Source organism: Salvelinus namaycush, chromosome 21 (genome assembly GCF_016432855.1).
Source record: "Salvelinus namaycush isolate Seneca chromosome 21, SaNama_1.0, whole genome shotgun sequence".
NCBI lineage: Eukaryota > Metazoa > Chordata > Actinopteri > Salmoniformes > Salmonidae > Salvelinus > Salvelinus namaycush.
The window spans coordinates 13,810,005-13,832,184 of record NC_052327.1 but is presented as its reverse complement, the minus strand read 5'-3'; the positions used below and the strand labels follow the sequence as shown (position 1 = coordinate 13,832,184).

Here is a 22,180-nt window from a genome sequence, read left to right as displayed (position 1 = left end):
TCATTGTCCTGCTGGAAGGTAAACCTCCGTCCCAGTCTCAAATCTCTGGAAGACTAAAGCAGGTTGACCTCAAGAATTTCCCTGTATTTAGCGCCATCCATCATTTCTTCAATTCTGACCAGTTTCCCAGGCCCTGCTGATGAAAAACATCCCCACAGCATGTCGCTGCCACCACCATGCTTCACTGTATGGTATTCTCGGGGTGATGAGAAGTGTTGGGTTTGCGCCAGACATAGTGTTTTCCTTGATGGCCAAAAAGCTAAATTTTAGTCTCATCTGACCAGAGTACCTTCTTCCATATGTTTGGGAAGTCTCCCACATGCCTTTTGGCGAACACCAAACGTGTTTGCTTATTTTTTTATTTAATCAATGGCTTTTTTTCTGGCCACTCTTCCATAAAGCCCAGCTCTGTGGAGTGTACGGCTTAAAGTGGTCCTATGGACAGATATTCCAATCTCCGCTGTGGAACTTTGCAGATCCTTCAGGGTTATCTTTGGTCTCTTTGTTGCCTCTCTGATTAATGCCCTGCTTGCCTGGTCTGTGAATTTTGGTGGGTGGGCGTCTCTTGGCAGGTTTGTTATGGTGCTATATTCTTTACATTTTTTAATAATGGATTTAATGGTGCTCTGTGGGATGTTCAAAGTTTCTGATATTTTTTTTATAACCCAACCCTGATCTGTACTTCTCCACAACTTTGTCCCTGACCTGTTTGGAGAGCTCTTTGGTCTTCATGTTGCCACTTGCTTGGTGGTGCCCCTTGCTTAATGGTGTTGCAGACTCTGGGGCTTTTCAGAACAGCTGTATATATACTGAGATCATGTGACAGATAATGTGAAACTTAGGTTGCACACAGGTGGACTTTATTTAAGTAATTATGTGACCTGAAGGTAATTGGTTGCACCAGATCTTATTTAGGGGCTTCATAGCAAAGGGGGTGAATACATACGCACGCACCACAAGTAAAAAAAATAATTAATTTCACTTCACCAATTTGGACTATTTTGTGTATGTCCATTACATGAAATCCAAATAAAAATCTATTTAAATTACAGGTTGTAATGCAACAAACTAGGAAAAACGCCAAGGGGGGTGAATACTTTTGCAAGGCACTGTAAACTAACATTTCACCAGGTCCTTTAAAGTGAATACTACACTGTAAGGTAAAAAGTGTACTGTAGATTAAAGCGTAACCAGTGTTTTAAAAACACATTGCCATTTGGTTTAGTAGGACCAAATTGAAGCCTGTCACCTGACCTGAGCGACGGTGCAGTTCCTCCCGGTGGCTTCCATCTTGGCATTGATGACACGGGAGGTCCAGTGGGCCAGCCAGTAGTCGATGGCAACCATGAGGGAGTGTTTAAAGAGCTGTGATAGGAGGAGCAGCAGCAGGAGGAGGAGCCCTGCAGAGGACAGGTAGACCCCACAGGAGTGCCAGGGGATGGTGGTGCGGTGACGCATGGCCTGGGACATATTGTCATCCTCGTCACTGTCCACAGACTCTTCTGGAAGAACAGAGAGCTGCATGAGCGAGGGATAGACTGTGTGAGGGTGGGGGGGGCTGTGTGTGTGTCCCCCCACTATATATACGCCCCTTCCATCTCGCCTCTCTCTGCTTCTCCCCTCCTCTCTCCCACTATATCCCGGTCTCTCTTCTTCTTCTCCATGTCCTTCTCTCTCTCTCTCTAATGGATACAATATGACAGGAGTATCTGTGTGTCAAGTGAGGAGCAGGAGGACAGGAAGTGAAATGGGACTCAGGAGAGGAAGGCTCTGTTTCAGCTACTGACTGAAAGACTGGAAGGCAGAGTGATAGGCCATTTCACAGCAGCTCAGGTGGCGAGAGAGAGAGAAACAGAGAGAGAAAAGACAGGGGGAAGAGAAGGGGAAGAGAAAAGACAGGGGGAAGAGAAGGGGAAGAGAAAAGACAGGGGGAAGAGAAGGGGAAGAGAAAAGACAGGGGGAAGAGAAGGGGAAGAGAAAAGACAGGGGGAAGAGAAGGGGAAGAGTAAAGACATGGGGAAAAGAAGGGGAAGAGTAAAGACAGGGGGGAAAGAAGGGGAAGAGTAAAGACATGGGGAAAAGAAGGGGAAGAGTAAAGACAGGGGGAAAAGAAAGGGAAGAGTAAAGACAGGGGGAAAAGAAGGGGAAGAGTAAAGACAGGGGGAAAAGAAGGGGAAGAGTAAAGACAGGGGGAAAAGAAGGGGAAGAGTAAAGACAGGGGGGAAAGAAGGGAAAGAGTAAAGACAGGGGGAAAAGAAGGGGAAGAGTAAAGACAGGGGGAAAAGAAGGGGAAGAGTAAAGACAGGGGGAAAAGAAGGGGAAGAGTAAAGACAGGGGGGAAAGAAGGGAAAGAGAAAAGACAGGGGGAAAAGAAGGGAAAGAGAAAAGACAGGGGGAAAAGAAGGGGAAGAGAAAAGACAGGGGGGAAAGAAGGGGAAGAGTAAAGACATGGGGAAAAGAAGGGGAAGAGTAAAGACATGGGGAAAAGAAGGGGAAGAGAAAAGACATGGGGGAAAGAAGGGGAAGAGTAAAGACATGGGGAAAAGAAGGGGAAGAGTAAAGACAGGGGGGAAAGAAGGGGAAGAGAAAAGACAGGGGGGAAAGAAGGGGAAGAGTAAAGACATGGGGAAAAGAAGGGGAAGAGTAAAGACAGGGGGGAAAGAAGGGGAAGAGTAAAGACAGGGGGAAAAGAAGGGGAAGAGTAAAGACAGGGGGGAAAGAAGGGGAAGAGAAAAGACAGGGGGAAAAGAAGGGGAAGAGAAAAGACAGGGGGAAAGAAGGGGAAGAGTAAAGACATGGGGAAAAGAAGGGGAAGAGTAAAGACGGGGGGAAAAGAAGGGGAAGAGAAAAGACAGGGGGAAAAGAAGGGGAAGAGTAGAGACATGGGGGAAAAAAGGGGAAGAGATAAGACAGGGGGAAGAGAAGGGGAAGAGATAAGACAGGGGGAAGAGAAGGGGAAGAGATAAGACAGGGGGAAGAGAAGGGGAAGAGAAAAGACAGGGGGAAGAGAAGGGGAAGAGATAAGACAGGGGGAAGAGAAAGGGAAGAGAAAAGACAGGGGGAAGAGAAGGGGAAGAGAAAATACAGAAATATAGCTACAGCTAGAGACAGAGCAGGGTCATGGCTAGAAGGGATCCAGCTTTTGTAAAATTAACGTCAAAAGTTGATTTTTTTTGTGGTTGTTACATTTTAGCTAACCCTAACCCTTTTTCTAACCTTAACCAAATCCTCCTAACCTGCTACGAAAAGTCAAATCTGACATTCATTTGACAAAAGCTGGATCCCTTCTAGCCATGACCACACGACCAACTGGTCATTCAGTCCTGTATCGATACATCGTTTGTTTCCTAATGGGAAACATAATTTGTTTCATGTGTTGGGTTAGATCGAGCACGTAGAGCAGGGACAGTAGACAGGACACATTGACCATGGGGAGCGGAGCAGTGCTGACAACTTCCTACCTATTCCCCTTATCTAAACATACATGACATCATGCAGGCAAGCCTCAGTGCTGATGACTGAATGGGCGTGTCTACGGGATAGAGGGAGAGATCAGAAAAGAAAGAGCGAAGGATGGAGGGAAAGAGAGAGGGAGAAAACAAGAGAATGGAAACGGCACGAAACGGAGCATGGGTAGAGTCTGCGAGCTACAAGCCTACACGGGAGCCACACGGGAAGTAGTACGGAGTGGGGAAATCGCAGTTGCAACACGATGACACAGACTGGTCGCGACTGGGAACCACTCAGTAAAACCATGCGGACGGCCCAAACCTGCCACGTCTAAAAGAGCAGCGGCACTCTGTGCTGGGGTTGTCTCAGTCCACACCGGGGTGCCACCAGAACACAGGAGACAACACAGAACACAGAATAAAGAGCACAGTACCACTACCGTGACACTGTCGCCACAGCACATAAGATGCATTTGCCCTTAGATAGATCCTGATCTTGAGTCAGTTTTGTGGATAAAGGTAATGATTTGGGGATGGGGAGGGTACGCTGATCCTAGATCTGTGCCTAAGGGCAACTTCTATCCGGACATCACAGCGGAGAGACACACACAGGGTTTGTCCCAATACTCTGAACCAGTGTGGGACTCTGGTCCTAAAGAGCAGCAGTGTGCTGGTTCTCATTTCCCTCTGCTACTTTATTCTATTAATGGCATTGATTCTTCACCTGGTTTGTCAGGCCTAAAACCAGTTGTTGGTTGATGGGAAAGGATGAAAACCAGCAGAAAATGTAGCCCCCCCCCCCCCCCCCCCCCCCCCAAGGACCAGATTCCCCCCTTTTCCTTTTCAACAGATCTTAAAAGACGTGGAAGTCTCTGGCCCAGGACTTGACTAGTCCACGTCTTTTACAGATCAGTGTTGACAAAGAAAGAGAAAAGAACGCAGAGTTTGAGCTGAGGTAGTTTACTGGAACATCGCCACAGACAGACCCCACAGGATCACACACACCATTAGTTCCACTTTAGGCTCAGAAACAGATACTCTGCAGGGGCATCCCATTTTAGAAACTTTTTTTTTTTTTTTTTTTTTACACCTAGTAAATTTAGCTCCTGTCATTTTATAGTCTCCACAAACAAAGCATACTGAAGTAACTATGCCCATGCTAACCCCCCTGGTTCCCATTAGCGAGTGATTGACAGCCGGTGTCCTTCAATCCCATTGGGAAGTTTGTGAACTTTGACCTCTCACCTTTGTCCTCCTCCTCAGTCTTGGCGGCCTCTTTGGAGTACATGGCCCTCCGCAGGTTCTTACGCTCCAACACCGTCATACTCTCAGGCACTGTCTCCTGGAGAATGCACACGGACACACATCAGAGTTTCAGCTGAGGTAGTTTGCTGAAATAGATTTGACCAGATGAATTTAAAACAAAGCAGGAAAAAAGGAGCCAAAAAGAGCAAGCCCAGGTACAAACGTCTCAATTCCTCATCAGTTGTGACCCTGTGACGAAGTCGGCCGTTACGTTGTGCACATAAAAAGTTCACACATTCAATTAACACAACTGTAGCAGAGTAAATTATGGAATATAATGTTTAACTATGGCAGGATATGAAATATTACTGAAAAAGCAGGGCCCTCTGACAAATAAATATTAACACATTCACACAATTTGGAAAGTGTTCAGACCCCTTCCCTTTTTCCACATTTTGTTATATTATAGCCTTATTCTAAAATTCTCATCAATCGTCACACAATACCCCATAATGACAAAGCAAAAACTGTTGTTTTTTGGGGGAAAATGTTGCTAATTTATTACAAATAAAAAAACAGAAATAGCTTATTTACATAAATATTCAGACCCTTTGCTAAGAGACTCGAAATTGAGCTCAGGTGCATCCTGTTTCCATTGATCATCCTTCAGATGTTTCTACAACTTGATTGGAGTCCACCTGTAGTATAAGGCTGTAACGTAACAAAAAGTCAAGGGGTCTGAATACTTTCCGAATGCACTGTATCTGTATATGGTTGCGTTTACACAGGCAGCTACATTTTGGGGTGCGTTCAGTTCGCTCCAACGTTCACTACATTGCGTGACTGTTTGTACTGAATGACACGTTTCCCTAACACAGTGCTCACGGTTCTTTAACAGCCATTGAGGTATGTTTGCTCCCGTTTGGTGGGTGTGGCAAGGTGAGGCCTGATCAATATGGGTGTAAACATTTGAAATCACTAAAACTCCTGCAGCACACCATACAAAATCATCACACCGTTCTTCAACTGGTTGTTCAGTACGGCACAGTTTCTGTTTAATTCAACATTACACACCGTTATTTCGTACTGAACGCAGGAGCCCTGATTTCACTTATTAGTCTTTTGACCAATCAGATCAGCTATTTTGACTAATAACTGGGCAAAAGATCAGAATTGGGCTGCCTGTGTAAACTCAGGCCTATGAGAGGTGAGGATGTGTCATCATCACACCCCTTTTGACCCTTTCTGTTATGGCCATCTGGAGACACGCGGTCCGATACAGTACCTTCTCAAACTCTCCGTCCTGACGGTGCATCAGGGTCTTCCACTGTTCAAACAGCTCCGGTTCAGAGTTCTGGATGTCTTTCAGAGTCCCCTCGGTTTGAGTGGTCCCGTTCTTCATCGCTATGATCTGATCACGGAGGGAGAGAGTGACTGAATTAGTGACCGTCTAGATGTGAATGAAGAACGCTGCTTGTGGAACACAATACACACACATGCGTGCCCGCACACTCTACTCTCACCCAGTCGGCGTGGGGTAGGTACTGTAGTTTGTGAGTGACCAGCACCACAGTCCTCTTCTCTTCTCTCAGCAGTTTGAGGATGCCCTCCTGCATCAGGTGGTCACTCAGGTGGATGTCCAGAGCTGAAAACGGGTCATCCTGAAACACACAAAGGGACAGGCCAATTAGAGGGGCATGATTCCATGGGCTACAATCAAAGACAATGTATTGTAGCTTCATCTCAATGTTTCCAATGCAAAATAAATGAATACAGAGACGAGGTGAAAAGTGATTTGCAAAGGAGGGGAAAATATTGGTTACTTTACTATTATCAGTTCTATGTGATTCAACAGGATTCTTTTTGATGAAGCTGAGGTCACCGTGTAGACCTAAGTTAGTGTAGACAGGTTCTCTCACCAGGAAGACCACGTTGGCCTGTTGGTACAGGGCTCTGGCCACACCTATACGCTGGCGCTGCCCTCCAGATAGAACTATACCCTGTGGAGAGAGAGAATGAATGGAGGTACGTTGAGCGTACAGTATCAGCGTTATCAGACCACATTACAGTGTATGTGTGTGTGTGTGTGCGTGATTGAGTGTCAGGAGCTCTCCCCAAAGGTAGACTGATGTATCTGCCCTCTTCTTCCTTTGCTGCCACTAAGACTCGCTGTAGTGGAATAATCTACTATCCACTTCTGTCTCTGCATAATAGGGTCATGCCTATTCTATAGAAGTGGTAGTGGACATCAATTAACACACACACACACACACACACACATCACCCAGAACTAGAATCTTGCGTATGTTCACGTAGTCTATTCATGAGAGGTTACACAAACAGCAACATTACAGAAATAAACACCGCAATATTATTAAAACACACACACCTTTGTGACAGAAACACAACCAAGACCTGCTTACGTAACAGAATGATGCCTGAACAAAACAAGCATGACAGTGTACTGGGCGAGCTCTGGTGAAGCTTGCTTCCTGTACATACAGTATAAACATCAAACAGACAGGTGGTGACAGGAGTCTCTATAGCGAAAGTCTGTCTATAACCTGAATACATAAAGATTATATAAAAGGTTATACTTGATTACTACTATTATAATGTGGTCCCCTTGATTGCCATTTAGTAAGTGAGAATGACAAGAGACAGGTACGAGTGGTCCCGAGCGACAGTGACAGCGACAGTGACGGTGTGGGTCACTGACCCTCTCTCCGATCTCCGTCTGGTCTCCCTGTGGCAGGATGTCGATATCCGGCTGCAGGGAACACGCCTCAATGACAGCCTTGTACCTGGACAACACAGAAACAGATAATCAGATGACAACCGTGACATTAAAACAAATACCCTGAAATGTCAACGGGCTGGGGAACGCTGAACAGATTCCTAGTGATTTGTACCGTCAGAGTAACGATATCATGGTACACTGTAAAAAAAATAGTTTTACCATTGTTTTTACGGTAATTTACAGGCAGCCCGTTGGTACAGTATGTTAATGGTACAGTATGTTACCATAACCAGTTTTATGGTACCAATACTGTTACTGTAATCCATTTACAGTATCCAATACTCTTACTGTAATCTATGTACCGTCAGACAGCAACAGTATATCATTCTAAGGTTGTATTCAGGATAAACATCTCCACAGAGATGCGGCTCAACTGAAGAACATTTTAAGAGGATCAAGTTAAACAGTGAATGTCTAAATGGGTCTAACGCACGTAGAACTACGTGCATGCACGTTCGCGGGCGGAGTGTTTCGTTGCGTTCCACCCAGAGAGGAAGTCCGCCTTGTATAGTGTATATCCACTAGGGGGCTTGGGGAGTCAGAGACGCTTAACCAAGCAAGAGGAGCCAAGGCACTCTTTTTTGACTCTAGCTAGCGAGGACGTTTGAACTTCCGGATCCGGCGTTCTACGCTCGTTTACAAGCGCGAGCTACACGTCAGGCTAGTCTGGCGTTCTGTTTTACAACACTACTTTTTTTAGCCACAGAAGCAAACATGTCTCTTATTTGTATTGCAGGAGCTTGGACTGCTACTACTACTCATGAGAAGGGGGGGGGGCTGAGAAAAATGGAGAATACACGTCTCTTGTCCAACCTAATGCGAAGCATTGACGAGGAAAGACATGTTCAATACTTTCGGAATGCGAGTTGCCAGATTTGTGGCAGCACACAGCAAAGCATCGCTGTGAGATATAACTTATAAGCCTGGAATCATGACAGTCTGAGCCATCGTCACGGAAGTGTGCCAGGGTATCTGGCAAGTCCTGAAGGTGGATTTTGTTGCTTATCCCTCCGTGGCACAATGGGCAGAACTCGCCAGAGATTTTGGGGATCGTTGGAATTATCCGTTTTGTGCAGGAGCTGTCGACGTAAAATATGTTCGGATCCGAGATCCGGCAAACTTGGGCAGCGTACACTATAACTACAAGGGCTTTTTCTCAATGTTCCTAATGGCAGCCTGTGATGCAAGGTACCAACTATATCCAGGTAAGATACACTAAATACATGTGACTATATACACACGTGTGAAACTTATACCAATATAGATGTTGTAATGATATAAAATGTCACCTTTCCAACAAGTCAGTTCATCAAATTTCTGCCCTGCTAGAGCTGCCCCGGTCAACTGTAAGTGCTGTTATTGTGAACTGGAAGTGGTAGGCCATACAAGCTCACAGAACGGGAGTGGCGAGTGCGTAGCAACACTCACTACCGAGCTACACTACATTACACTACATTACCCTACACTACACTACATTACACTACGCTACACTACATTACACTACGCTACACTTCAGCACAAGAAGTGTCTGTCGGGAGCTTCATGAAATGGCTTTGCATGGCCAAGCAGCTGCACAAAAGCCTAAGATTACCGTGCGCAATGCCAAGAGCCGGCTGGAGTGGTGTAAAGCTCGCCGCCATTGGACTCTGGAGTGATGAATCATGCTTCTGGCAGTCCAACGGATGAATCAGGGTTTGGCGGATGCCAGGAGAACGCTACCTGCCCCAATGCATAGTGCCAACTGTGAAGTTTGGCGGAGGAGGAATAATGGTCTGGGGCTGTTTTTCATGGTTCAGGCTTGAAGGGAAATCTTAATTCTACAGCATACAATGTCAATTCTGTGATTCCAACTTTGTGGCAACAGTTTGTGAACTGCCTTTTCCTGTTTCTGCATGACAATGCCCCAGTGCACAAAGCAAGGTCCATATAGAAATGGTTTGTCGAGATCGGTGTGGAAGTACTTGACTGGCCTGCACAGACCCCTGAAGTCAACGACATCAAACACCTTTGGGATGAATTGGAACGCAGACTGTGAGTCAGGCCTAATCGCCCCACACAGTGTACGACCTCACTAATGCGCTTGTAGCTAAATGGAAGCAAGTCCCCGCAGTAATGATCCAACATCTAGTGGAAAACCTTCCCAGAATAGTGGAGGTTGTTATAGCAGCAAAGGGGGGACGGACGGACCAACTCCATATTAAATGTCCATGATTTTGGAATGAGATGTTTGATGAGCAGGTGTCCACATACTTTTGGTCATGTAGTGTAAGTTCTCTTTTTCTGGTTGATGACTGTTTGTGTCATGTTGTAAGCTACACACTTGGGTTTTGCTCTTTTTCTTATTCACACTTTACAAATCACAATAAATATCCTGAGCAAAAATAGAAACGTAACATGTAAAGTGTTGGTCATGTTTCATGAGCTGAAATAAAAGATCCTAGAAATGTTCCATACGCACAAAAAGCTAATTTCTCTCAAATTCTGTGCACAAATTTGTTTACATCATTGTTAGTGAGCATTTCTCCTTTGCCATGATAATCCATCCACCTGACAGGAGTGGCAAATCAAGAAGCTGATTAAACAGCATGATCTTTACACAGGTGCACCTAAAAGGCCTCTAAACTGTGCAGTTCTCACACAACACAATCAAATCAAATTGTATTTGTCACATGCGCCGGATACAACAGGTGTAGACCTTACAGTGAAATGCTTACTTACAAGCCCTTAACCAACAATGCAGTTAAGAATATACCTAAAAAAAAGTAGGAGATAAGAATAACAAATAATTAAAGAGCAGCAGTAAATAACAATAGCGGTGCTATATACAAGGGGTACCGGTACAGAGTCAATGTGCGGGGACACCAGGTTACCAGGTGCCACAGATGTCTCAGATACCACAGATGCCTCACGTTTTGAAGGAGTCTGCAATTGGCATGCTGACTGCATGAATGTCCACCAGAGCGGTTGCCTAGAGAACTGAATGTTCATTTCTCTACCATAAGTCACCTCCAATGTCGTTTTAGAGAATTTGGCAGTAAATCCAACCGGCCTCACAACCGCAGACCACATGTAACCACGCCAGCCCCGGACCACCACATCCGGCTTCTTCACCTGCGGGATCGTCTGAGACCAGCCACCTGTGCAGCTGATGAAACTGAGGAGTAATTGTTTGTATTAAAGCCCTTTTGTGGCGAAAAAACTCAATTCTGATTGGCTAGGCCTGTCTCCCCAGTGGGTGGGCCTATGCCCTTCCAGGCCCACCCATGGCTACGCCCCTGCCTAGTCATGTTAAATCCATAGGTTAGGGTCTAATGAATTAATATCAATTGACTGATTTCCTTATATGAATAGTAACTCAGTAAAATCATTGAAATTGTTACATGTTGCGTTTATATTTTGGTTCAGTATAGTACTATAATGACAGTCACTTCATCCTTCACACTTACCTAACCTCGTGTTGTGCAGTGGCCTTTCAATGAGTGGCCTTAGTGGCCTTTCCTGCTATAGCAAATGGGTGAGAATTGCTGTCCAGCTGTAGACAACAAGGCTAGAACCTCATCTACATAACACAAGGTTGTACGTGGTCACGTGTAGTGGCCTTTCAATGGAGCTCATGTACAAAGCCGTACAAGTTTACCGAGTGACTGATTGAACACAACAATACTTTCTGCCACATGTACAAACAACCAGACCAATACATTTGCAGACCTTTTAGATACTTATTTACTATCACAAGAGGAACAGAGTCCAACGTAAAACAATCTAATACACAGGTGAAAAGGGAGATCAGAGAAAACAAACTAAGTAAACACCAGTAATATGTGAATGTGGAAATAAGTTTAAAAAACATTTACACACAAAAAAAAACGGTAAAATTACCCACCAACCTAATGTATGAATAAGAGAAAAAAAAAGCACACAACCATTTTTGGGTTTGAGACAAACGGGAGAAGTTGATCGGCAGGAATAGACACCATCCATGGCACCATGACGTCGTAGACGGTTTTTCGCCGGACGCTGCTGCTGTTTCTGTAACTCCTGCTGCCGTTTCTTTAAGTCAGCCACCCGCTGCATAATGTCAGTGTCGTATTGTCTCACCAGCTCGCACAGACGCTTAGCAAAATCTCATAAAAAGCACAAAAAAAGTAAACTTGCAAGCGGTAGAAGCGAAGTAGCAGAACGTCCATCCCGTCTGTGTTTATACCAGAAGGGATACTGGACTTACGTTGCAAAACTCACTCAATACTGCCCCTCAGTCTTCGCAAGGAATAACACGTCAGGTCTCAATTTCCATGTAGGAAAAAAAACTGTGTGGAATGTTGGAGAATATTACAAGGAGCTGCCCCTTTTGTGACGACATTGCTACACTGCGCTACGCTCCATCGACCCCGTTTGCGTATTGTCTGTAGACCCCTTAAGAAGACTTGAATTACATAAAGGGATGAATGAAGCCTGTCTGGCCCTGGGGCTTTATTAAAGAGAGATGGAAAGAGCGAGAGAGAGAGGGTGGAGAGGGAATGAGAGGACAGATTTTAAAAAAGATTTAAAAAAGAAAAGCCTGAAGAGGAGAATAAAACAGACAGGCTGTAGGAAGGGAGCAATAGAGCAGCATCTGGGGTAGTTACAGTAAAACGTCACAATGAATGCATCCAGGACTATAACATACAAGTTTGGTTAAGTAGGTTCGCCATCCTCAAGTCAGCGGCTAGGAGGGTCCTGGACGAAGACAACGTCTGGACTGGGGAACGAAAATGGCCGGTCCAGTTGAGACCGGACCCAACCCCCCCCCCCAGCACCATCACACTGGGGAACAACAGAGGTTCCGTCCACTACTACAACATGCCCAAACTGTGCAGGAACTGTGGCCAACTGGGCCATCTGGCTACAGCCTGCAAAGCCATCATCTGCAAGATCTGTAAAGACAGACTGTGTATCCATACGCCCCTACAACCTGTGCGGGAAAGAGCGCCACTTCTTCAAAACCTGCCCCAGTTCCTAAGCCAGCAGGGCAAGGGCTAACGCCACCAACCCCAACCACACTATCCCAAATCCCAACCCCCCACCCCCAGACAACAACGAAGACACAGAACCAGACCCCAGACCTTTCCACCGCCCAATCCACCATCCAAGATGTCCCAGAAACAGCCCCCCCGCTCCAAACCCCTGGTCAAAGGGAAGCCAGTTTCGAAAGTTGCCATACAACCGGAAGAACCTCTCGCCTCACAACTCCTTGTCTTGGATGATGATGACCCAAACTGGAGATTTTTTTTTTACCAACCGTAAAAGACCAGACAAACAAGAGACCAACAAGAGACCAGACAAACAAGAGACCAACAAGAGACCAGACAAACAAGAGACCAACAAGAGACCAGACAAACAAGAGACCAGACAAACAAGAGACCAGACAAACAACAGACCAGACAAACAAGAGACCAGATAAACAAGAGACCAGACAAACAAGAGACCAGACAAACAAGAGACCAGACAAACAAGAGACCAGACAAACAACAGACCAGACAAGCAAGAGACCAGACAAACAAGAGACCAGACAAACAAGAGACCAGATAAACAAGAGACCAGATAAACAAGAGACCAGACAAACAAGAGACCAGACAAACAAGAGACCAGATAAACAAGAGACCAGATAAACAAGAGACCAGACAAACAAGAGACCAGACAAACAAGAGACCAGACAAACAACAGACCAGACAAGCAAGAGACCAGACAAACAAGAGACCAGACAAACAAGAGACCAGACAAACAAGAGACCAGACAAACAAGAGACCAGACAAACAAGAGACCAGATAAACAAGAGACCAGATAAACAAGAGACCAGATAAACAAGAGACCAGACAAACAAGAGACCAGACAAGCAAGAGACCAGACAAACAAGAGACCAGACAAACAAGAGACCAGATAAACAAGACACCAGACAAACAACAGACAAACAAGAGACCAGATAAACAAGAGACCAGATAAACAAGAGACCAGACAAGCAAGAGACCAGACAAACAAGAGACCAGATAAACAAGAGACCAGACAAACAACAGACCAACAAGAGACCAGACAAACAAGAGACCAACAAGAGACCAGACAAACAAGAGACCAGACAAACAAGAGACCAACAAGAGACCAGACAAACAACAGACCAACAAGAGACCAGACAAACAAGAGACCAACAAGAGACCAGACCAACAAGAGACCAGACAAACAAGAGACCAGACAAACAAGAGACCAGATAAACAAGAGACCAGACAAACAAGAGACCAGACAAACAAGAGACCAGACAAACAAGAGACCAGACAAACAACAGACCAGACAAACAAGAGACCAGACAAGCAAGAGACCAGACAAACTGAGCAGCGTGTAGGCGTATATGTAATCATAATGATATTGCAGGTCATGTTTCTCCTTTTCTGACATTGGTCTTACATGGTTTATTTCTGCTACGCAACAAATATTAGGCAACCATTCATCCATCACTCATTCAATTTCCAAGCATGCTCGAAAGTAAAAAGATTAGTACCCTATTTAAAATATTTGACAGTATGGGTAGGCTACAGTATTGCTGTGCAATAGGAGCGAGACACCAGCCGATTTAATCTCTGAGCCTATACCAAGGCAGGAGATATAATAATTATATTTTTTATATTTTATATAGCGCTTTCATTACCAAGAGAATCTGAAAGACGCTGTAAAAACAAAATGTAGAGATCTGGTAGGTGCTTTGGCGATGTCACAGAGCGGGGTGCCTCGTCAGTCAGTTACTTAGACAGGTCCGGAGCTCTTCATCGGGCACCTCGTTCGTTGTCTCCTCTTCCTCTGTAGGCAGGTTGGATAGTCCACTACAGAAGTGTAGCGCCCACCTGGGTGATGTTTCGGCTGTTATAAGCGCCAGAAAGACTACCACACCTCAGCGGTAGTCAGGTGTAAAAAAAAAAAAGCCAGAGCTGTATTGACGCATCCTTTAAACGATCGCATGGCCAGCTAGCTAACTATATGGACACAATCATCTATTGATAAACTAAATATTGAACAACAATTTGTCTTTGCGTATTTCGAATAGACAATCAATGTTGCAGAATGCGCGGCCAGTGTTTGGCACTTGTGGTGGCATACATTTTTTGTTTGAAAAAGTCACAGCAAATTATGAAAACATTCTGCCCACACCTCTACAGAAATGTGATCAAATTTGCCATTGCACTTTCTTTCAGAAACTGTCAGGGCCCAGTTCCAACACCCAGTTCAAGCAAATAAGGGTGTTTATATGGTATGGCTCTGATTTATCAACGAAAACATGTGTATAACTTGAGTGCAACAGCTTGATAAATCCCAATAATTTGTTGCGCACGCAAATCCAAGAATCTCCATGTACGCCAAAACATAGTATGACATTTACACATGGTTGATAACTGAGGCCCCAGAGGAGCACTGAGACTACAGAGAGAACTATCCCACTTGGCTTGGAGAGACAGAGAAACAGGGAAGAGAGAGAGCGAATGAGAGAAATAAAGCTGCTCAACTATTGTTCTCAGAAACAGAGAGAAAGGGAGGAAAAGAGGGGAGAGGAGGAAAGAGAGTCAAAGAGAGAGGGAGAGAGAGCGATAGCAGAGAGGGAAACAATGGAGAGAGAGAGAAAAGTAACAGGTGTGAGTAGGTAAACACTACTCCTCTATGCTTCTCCACAGCAACCGAGATAACTCAGGGTTCCATTTAATTATATTTTCTGCAGCTAGGCCATTAGGCCCAGAGAGAGGAGATAGGACCACAAACACACAGGCTACCTGCTCGTCTGGGAAAGTGTGTATCACCATACCCATCCAGTGGCAGGGGAAAACAGCATATGGTGTTGTGCCACGGGTGGGGGTTGGAGATAAACAGTTACCAATGACAAAAGAGGCAAACAGAGATTTAGAATGGACTGAATCAGATGTCAACTAACCCTTAAGCCTGGGGGTCCCTGACATGATACAGTATTTCGCTTTTGTTCAAATGTTTTACAAGCAGTTTACAGCGCATTCGGAAAGTATTCAGACTACTTGACTTTTTCCACATTTTGTTACGTTACAGCCTTATTCTAAAATCAGTCTTAAGAGTTTATAGTGTCAGAGCAAAAACCAAGCCATGAGGTCGAAGGAATTGTCCGTAAAGATAGAGAGGATTGTTGTCATAAGTCTCCTGTGACGATCTGAAGGATCAGGTTACAGTGGGTCCGCTCTACAGCGTGCTCTCTCTCGTAGAGGGGTCGAGAGGGAAGTCGGCTGTTATATGGTCGGTCATAAAATACGCTGCCCCTATACTCTGTAGTGTTCGAGATTAGAATGTAAACTGTGGAACACAGAGAGAAACTTGGACATCAAAAGTTTGAATAATTAAACAATATTTATATTTTTGAGAATGTGGGAGTGGTCCGTGGACACTTAAGGGACAGTCATGACGAGTGCGTTTCATTTGGTGATCTCATGAAGGACAGGAAACACACATAACTGTGTCTCTTAAAGTGTACATTTCCCAGCTGTCAGGTTTACATCTAAATATTGTGAAACGTATGTGATTAAACATGATTAAAAACTATTTGTGAAAAGATGTAATGTGATGTTAACCTTCTAAATGAGAAAATATGGGTTTTCATATAAAGTGGCCATGCCCACGTGAGCATAGACATTACGTCGGCGTCATGGACCGCCCTTTTCTCAGAAGTGTATAAAACCCACTCCTGATGAAATTTACATTAGACCAGAAAATACGGAGCTGACGCTACATGTTGAAATTGTTAAGAACTACAATTCTCTAAGTCACGGAGACAGACCATACAGCTGGAAATTACGTAAGTCTAGTACGAGAATACCAACAACTGTGGAAACATCTATTCTATGCAACAACCATATGTACGCCTGACGTATCCATTACAACAGACACTATCCGGAACCGCTTAGAAAGCGACAACTACGAAAGACATTGTGGCTTCTAGGGATGTTAACCAGAGACTCTCTGACGAACTGACTCTCCAGCAGACAGACCGGCAATTCCAACAGAGAAGACAACGACATAAGGGCGTAAATATATACATTGCAATTATTCTCGAATGAGCGGCTGTTCATGTGCAAAGGATTAGCATTTCAACTAATATAATTATCAACTGTGTGTAGTAAATCCATTTTGTCTCTCCCGCTCTTTTCCTGTCCCCTCCCCTTTCCATTGTCTACCAAGCCGTCATACCGGTTTAGCCCACTAGGGACTTATCAATGCATTACTGTTTGTTCGTGATGTATTTCTGTGATTATTTAGCCCACTACGGACTTACCAATATCTACTGTTTGTTCGTTATGTATTTCTGTGATTATTTAGTTAGTTAGTAAATAAATAATTAAGACAATTTGTATATAGCTGATTCATCATTTAGGCTAGGGTTCATGCAGATATTCAATGTTCAGTAATGATGTTCAGTAATGAGAATGTTCAGTAATGAGAAGGTTCAGTAATGAGAACTGACGAGGTAATAATGATACATTAATAGAAGAAGAATCGATAAATATGAAAATATCTGAAGAGTCGATTCGGGAAATAGAGATTTTCCCGTGGTGCCCTGACGTCCTAGTTAATTAAAGTTGACATGATTAGTTTAATCACGTAATAATACTTACACAGAGAATTGATTTGATAAAATAAGTCTTCACATTTAATGATAGTCACAGACATGACAATTGTATCGAGGCAGAGATCTGGGAAAGGGTACCGAAACATTTCTGCAGCATTGAAGGTCCCCAAGAACACAGTGGCCTCCATCATTTTTAAATGGAAGAAGTTTGGAACCACCAAGACTCTTCCTAGAGTTGGCCGCCCGGCCAAACTGAGCAATCGGGGGAGAAGGGCCTTGGTCAGGGAGGTGGCGAAGAACCCAATGGTCACTCTGATAGAGAATCACATCTGGAGGAAACCTGGCACAATCCCTACGGTGAAGCATGGTGGTGGTAGTTTCATGCTGTGGGGATGTTTTTCAGCAGCAGGGACTGGGAGACTAGTCAGGATCGAAGGAAAGATGAAGTACAGAGAGATCCTTGATGAAAACCTGCTCCAGAGCGCTCAGGACCTCAGACTGGGGAGAAGGTTCACCTTCCAACAGGACAACAACCCTATGCACACAGCCAAGACCACACATGAGTGGCTTCGGGACAAGTCTCCGTAAGTCCTTGAGTGGCCCAGCCAGAGCCCGGACTTGAACCCGATCGAACATCTCTGGAGAGACCTGAAATTAGTTGTGCAGCGACGCTCCCCATCCAACCTGACAGAGCTTGAGAGGATCTGCAGAGAAGAATGGGTGAAACTCCCCAAATACAGGTGTGCCAAGCTTGTAGCTTCATACCCAAGAAGACTAGAGGCTACAATTGCTGCCAAAGGTGCTTCAACAAAGTACTGAGTAAAGGGTCTGAATACTTATGTAAATGTAATATTTCTGTTTTTTATTTGTAATAAATTAGCAAACATTTCTAAAAAACTGTTTTTGATTTGTTATTATGAGGTATTGTGTATAGATTGATAAGGGGGGGGACGATTTAATCCGTTTTATAATAAGGCTGTAACATAACAAAATGTGGAAAAAGTAAAGGGGTCTGAATACTTTCCGAATGCACTGTATAATCAAGTCTCACCTGGGTTTGATCATGGGCATCTCAAAGGTGATGTTCTCCACCAGCGTCGCGTTGAGCAGCCAGGGCTTCTGGGAAGCATAGGCCACAGAGCCTCTCTTCCTGCCAAGATAAACACAGTATCAAGATCAACCAACATCTCACAACTTCCTGTCTTTTCTCAATGACGCACAAAGATAAACACACTTCATGGCAGACTAGGTTCAAATGTAAAATGGTTTTGGATTGCTTTCTGTGTTGTTCAATTACAATGGAAAGTCAGTGTATTATCTTGTTTTTTTTGTAATACAGGCAGTTACTTCACTGTATTGACTAGATACTGTTTGTATTTTTCTATTGTGGATGACAGTGTATAAGAGTAAATACAGCATCTCCATAGTGACAATCTGGTGCGAGGCGTCATGTGTGCTTACTGGATGTCCCCATCACCAGCTGCATCCTTGTCTGATGTGGGGCTGCAATGGCACACACACACACACACACACACACACACACACACACACACACACACACACACACACACACACACACACACACACACACACACACACACACACACACACACACACACACACACACACACACACACACACACACACACACACACACACACCAGTAATGTATACAGTCGGCAACACAAACCAAAACAAGGCCATCGTTGCCCTATATGTGCATGTCTATCATTAGATCTTGTGTCTATAAATAAAGCAAACTATTACTTCCTGCAATTTGAAGATTCTGACTCACTCTGAATATAGAAGACAGAGTTTTTGCAAAAAGCTGCATACGTCATGGCTGGATTTAATGCTGTTGTATTTAGTCTGTTATTGCGTGTCTTTTCTTGGCGTAGTTATAATTGGTGTGACATATTAGTGAGATAAATACAAGATAGAGGAAAGGGATGGACACACACACACTCTCTGAGTTCCCCTGTGGTCTGCCAGGGGTGACAGGAGCTCAGCTGCCTATCCTTGGCTGCTACTTGAGAGAGGGAGAAGGGGAGCGGGAGGAGTGAAAGGGATGATGAGAGGGAGAACTAGAATATTTTTGAAAGGAAAGAGAGTTGGTTGATAAGCGTCCCAGGGTCTATCTAATGATCCTGATCACCACAGACAGACAGGGCCAGTTGAGAGGCATGTCCCAGACAGGATGTCAGAAGGCTGTGCTCCAGTGATTAAACAGCGGATTAGATGAAGTGGAAACCAAGGGGGGAATTCTAACATCCACTTAATGGTCCCAAACAGTAAATCTTGATTCCCATGTAAAATAGCCTTTTGAGTGACCAAAACATCACCCATATCATTTTTTCCAGAGATAAAAATGCTTAGAATTTAAGAAAATTGTCCTTTTTCTTTGACGTCTAACTATCAGCAAGGCTTAAAAGACCGGCTGAGAGGGCGGAGAGCAAATAGGCTGAGTGGGCGGGGAGTTCACCTTGACTGACAGTTCTTTGACACAACTACGTCAAGAAACTCAGATGCAGCGCTGCATTGAAATAATCTCAAGCACATTTGCAGATACATGAAGAAACGAACATCAAACAAACATTTAAATTGCATGCAACATCCATCCCCGTCATATACTACCGGTCAAAAGTTTTAGAACACCTACTCATTCAAGGGTTTTTATATGTTTTTTAAAACTATTTTCTACATTGTAGAATAATAGTGAAGACATCAAAACTATGGAATCATGTAGTAACCAAAAAAGTGTTAAACAAATTAAAATATATTTTATATTTGAGATTCTTCACTTGATGACTAGCAAACTAGCAAACACCAGACATAGATGAAAGGGGAAACCTAGAAGTATCTTTGCCATATATTAATAGGATAAACCTGTAATTATATTTGTGGACACCCTGCAGTAGAATGTTGGCACCAGTAGACTGCCTAGCTAGCTATGTAAACCACACAATTTATGCGATGATGGTTACTAGTCGGTACTTCTTTAGTTAAGTAAGAAGATAAGACGCTACCATTTGGTCATCCTACTTTGATCTTGTTTCATCCAAATACTGTATCATTCAATTTCATGAAAAACATGATTTGTACTGTGCAGGACCAAAGTCAAATTGAGCATTTTACTTAAGTGGAAGTTAGGATTCACACCTAAAGTTGGGAGTAATAACTCAGACACACCGGTAGGAATGTCAAACAGAGTGCCGGCAGTCAATTTCTTTTGTGTTCACACAGAAAAGGCCTTGAAGTCCTCAGCCACTCAGCCTTGTTAAAATACTCCTAACCAGAAGGTGGCAGTAGCTTTGTTTGGCAATGCATGTCCGTGTGTGTTACTTAGTTCATGGTCTAGATTCCAGCGTTAGCTAGCTGTAGAAAGCTCTTGTTGATACTAGCCAGATTGCCACAGCTAGATAACTCCTAGCAAGATGACAAATAAATAATTGAATTCACTCTCCATTACCCTATACTGCCAATGTCCCTTGCTAAATGTTTAGCTAGCTAGAATTCTCAGTAGCTAGCACAACATATCTAGCTAGCTATCTATCTATGGACATTGCACTAACTGGGCAGCTATAATGTAAATACTAGCTACAGTGGTTAGCTATCTTGAAGGAAGTATTTAGTGTTGTGTGCATTGCATCTGTGCACTTAGCTAGCTACCATCCCATAGCCTACATTGCATATGAAATGTGACTGGCTCATGACATTTAACTGTGGATGTATGGACAAAATGCCATCTTTTTTCCTTTTTGTTGTCATGTTGGTGATTCGTGCTCTCTGATTGGCTCAAAGTCAAGTTGTTGGCCACTGACGAGCTTCACAATTCTACAAGTAGAAACAGCAGGATCGTCGCTACAGGGTCGGCATGCAGTAGGTACAGCTTTTGTTCTAGCAAGAGAAGGAACAGCCTCCCACTGTGATAAGTACCTATCGGCGGTCTACCGGCAGTAAGATTATCGGTGCGTTTCATGTTTAAAGTGAAGCAGTGAGGGAACTTGTGTCTAATAACACTAAGTGAAGCAGACTTCTGCTGAGGTCTTAGGTGGGACACTGAGCTCAGATGGTGTAGTCTACAGTCAACAGTGTTGACCAGGGGTCGGCAACAGTCGTTTCACTTAGGAAATCTGTTCGTAATTATTCCCACAAATAAAAAAAGAGAAATTATGTGATAATTTCTCAACGTAATCGAGGTATGAAATGATTGTTCCCTATTTTGGGGCTTAGTTGTGGTCAATTAGCGGCGTACAAATTATTATAATTATGTTGCGGCCCCCAGTCCCCCAACACCGTACAAAATCAGCCCGCTGCTGAATCTAGTTGCCTTCCCATGGTGTAGACTGAATCATTATTCAACATTATGAAAATATATATGAATGATGCATGAGCTGTAAAATGACTATGGCCAAAAACATGTAATTCAAACACACGATGATAATAAATGATACAACTTCACTTATTGATTAAGTCTCCCAGTCACTGCACAACAAAGTAAATACAAGAAGTCGCAGAAATGGTGTTAACGTATGGCTGTATACTGTATAGCAGTATGCTTCACAGTGAAGAAGTATAAGAAACAGTATCCTCTGGGATACGCACTGATTTGTGTCTTGAACTACTATTCGCTACTGTCCTCACAGCCTCGGGTGTACACCAATTCTATTTCTATTGGCACTACCTCATACACATCCCCCTCAAATATCCTCTCACTTTCTTACAGGGCACTGCACTAACAGTACTCTGGGATGCAACAGAGAAACCACAGGTCAGCAGCTATAACCTTGGTGGTCTGTCTGGGAGAAAAACATGTCTTTATCCCTTTATTCCATTACTCTGATAGCCCCGGCCTGCTGAGGGATTATTACTGTTTCCAGGATTCTGTCAGCAGGTACACACACACACCTGTGGTATTCCTCGTATTTTTATATTTTTCTCTCTGCATTGTCGGGAAGGGCCTGTATCTACGCAGTTCACTGTTAGTTTACACCTGTTGTTTACGAAGCATGTGACAAATGCAATTCGATTTGATTTGACACACATACAGACAAACAGGCTTCCATGCACATAAGTACCACAAAAGCC

General features: G+C 44.0%; 1 protein-coding gene across 1 annotated transcript in view; it reads right to left on the bottom strand.

The window, feature by feature from the left end:
- The window catches only part of abcc8 (ATP-binding cassette, sub-family C (CFTR/MRP), member 8), a 109,943-nt gene that overhangs the window by 21,632 nt on the left and 66,131 nt on the right, over nt 1–22,180 (bottom strand). The window contains exons 18-25 of the mRNA XM_039018049.1: nt 18,554–18,595; nt 18,144–18,242; nt 7,414–7,498; nt 6,614–6,694; nt 6,218–6,355; nt 5,980–6,105; nt 4,695–4,791; nt 1,255–1,502 (exon numbers count right to left, since the gene is read on the bottom strand). Coding sequence (XP_038873977.1) covers nt 1,255–1,502; nt 4,695–4,791; nt 5,980–6,105; nt 6,218–6,355; nt 6,614–6,694; nt 7,414–7,498; nt 18,144–18,242; nt 18,554–18,595 — 916 coding nt within the window. The remainder of the gene's footprint in view (nt 1–1,254; nt 1,503–4,694; nt 4,792–5,979; nt 6,106–6,217; nt 6,356–6,613; nt 6,695–7,413; nt 7,499–18,143; nt 18,243–18,553; nt 18,596–22,180) is intronic.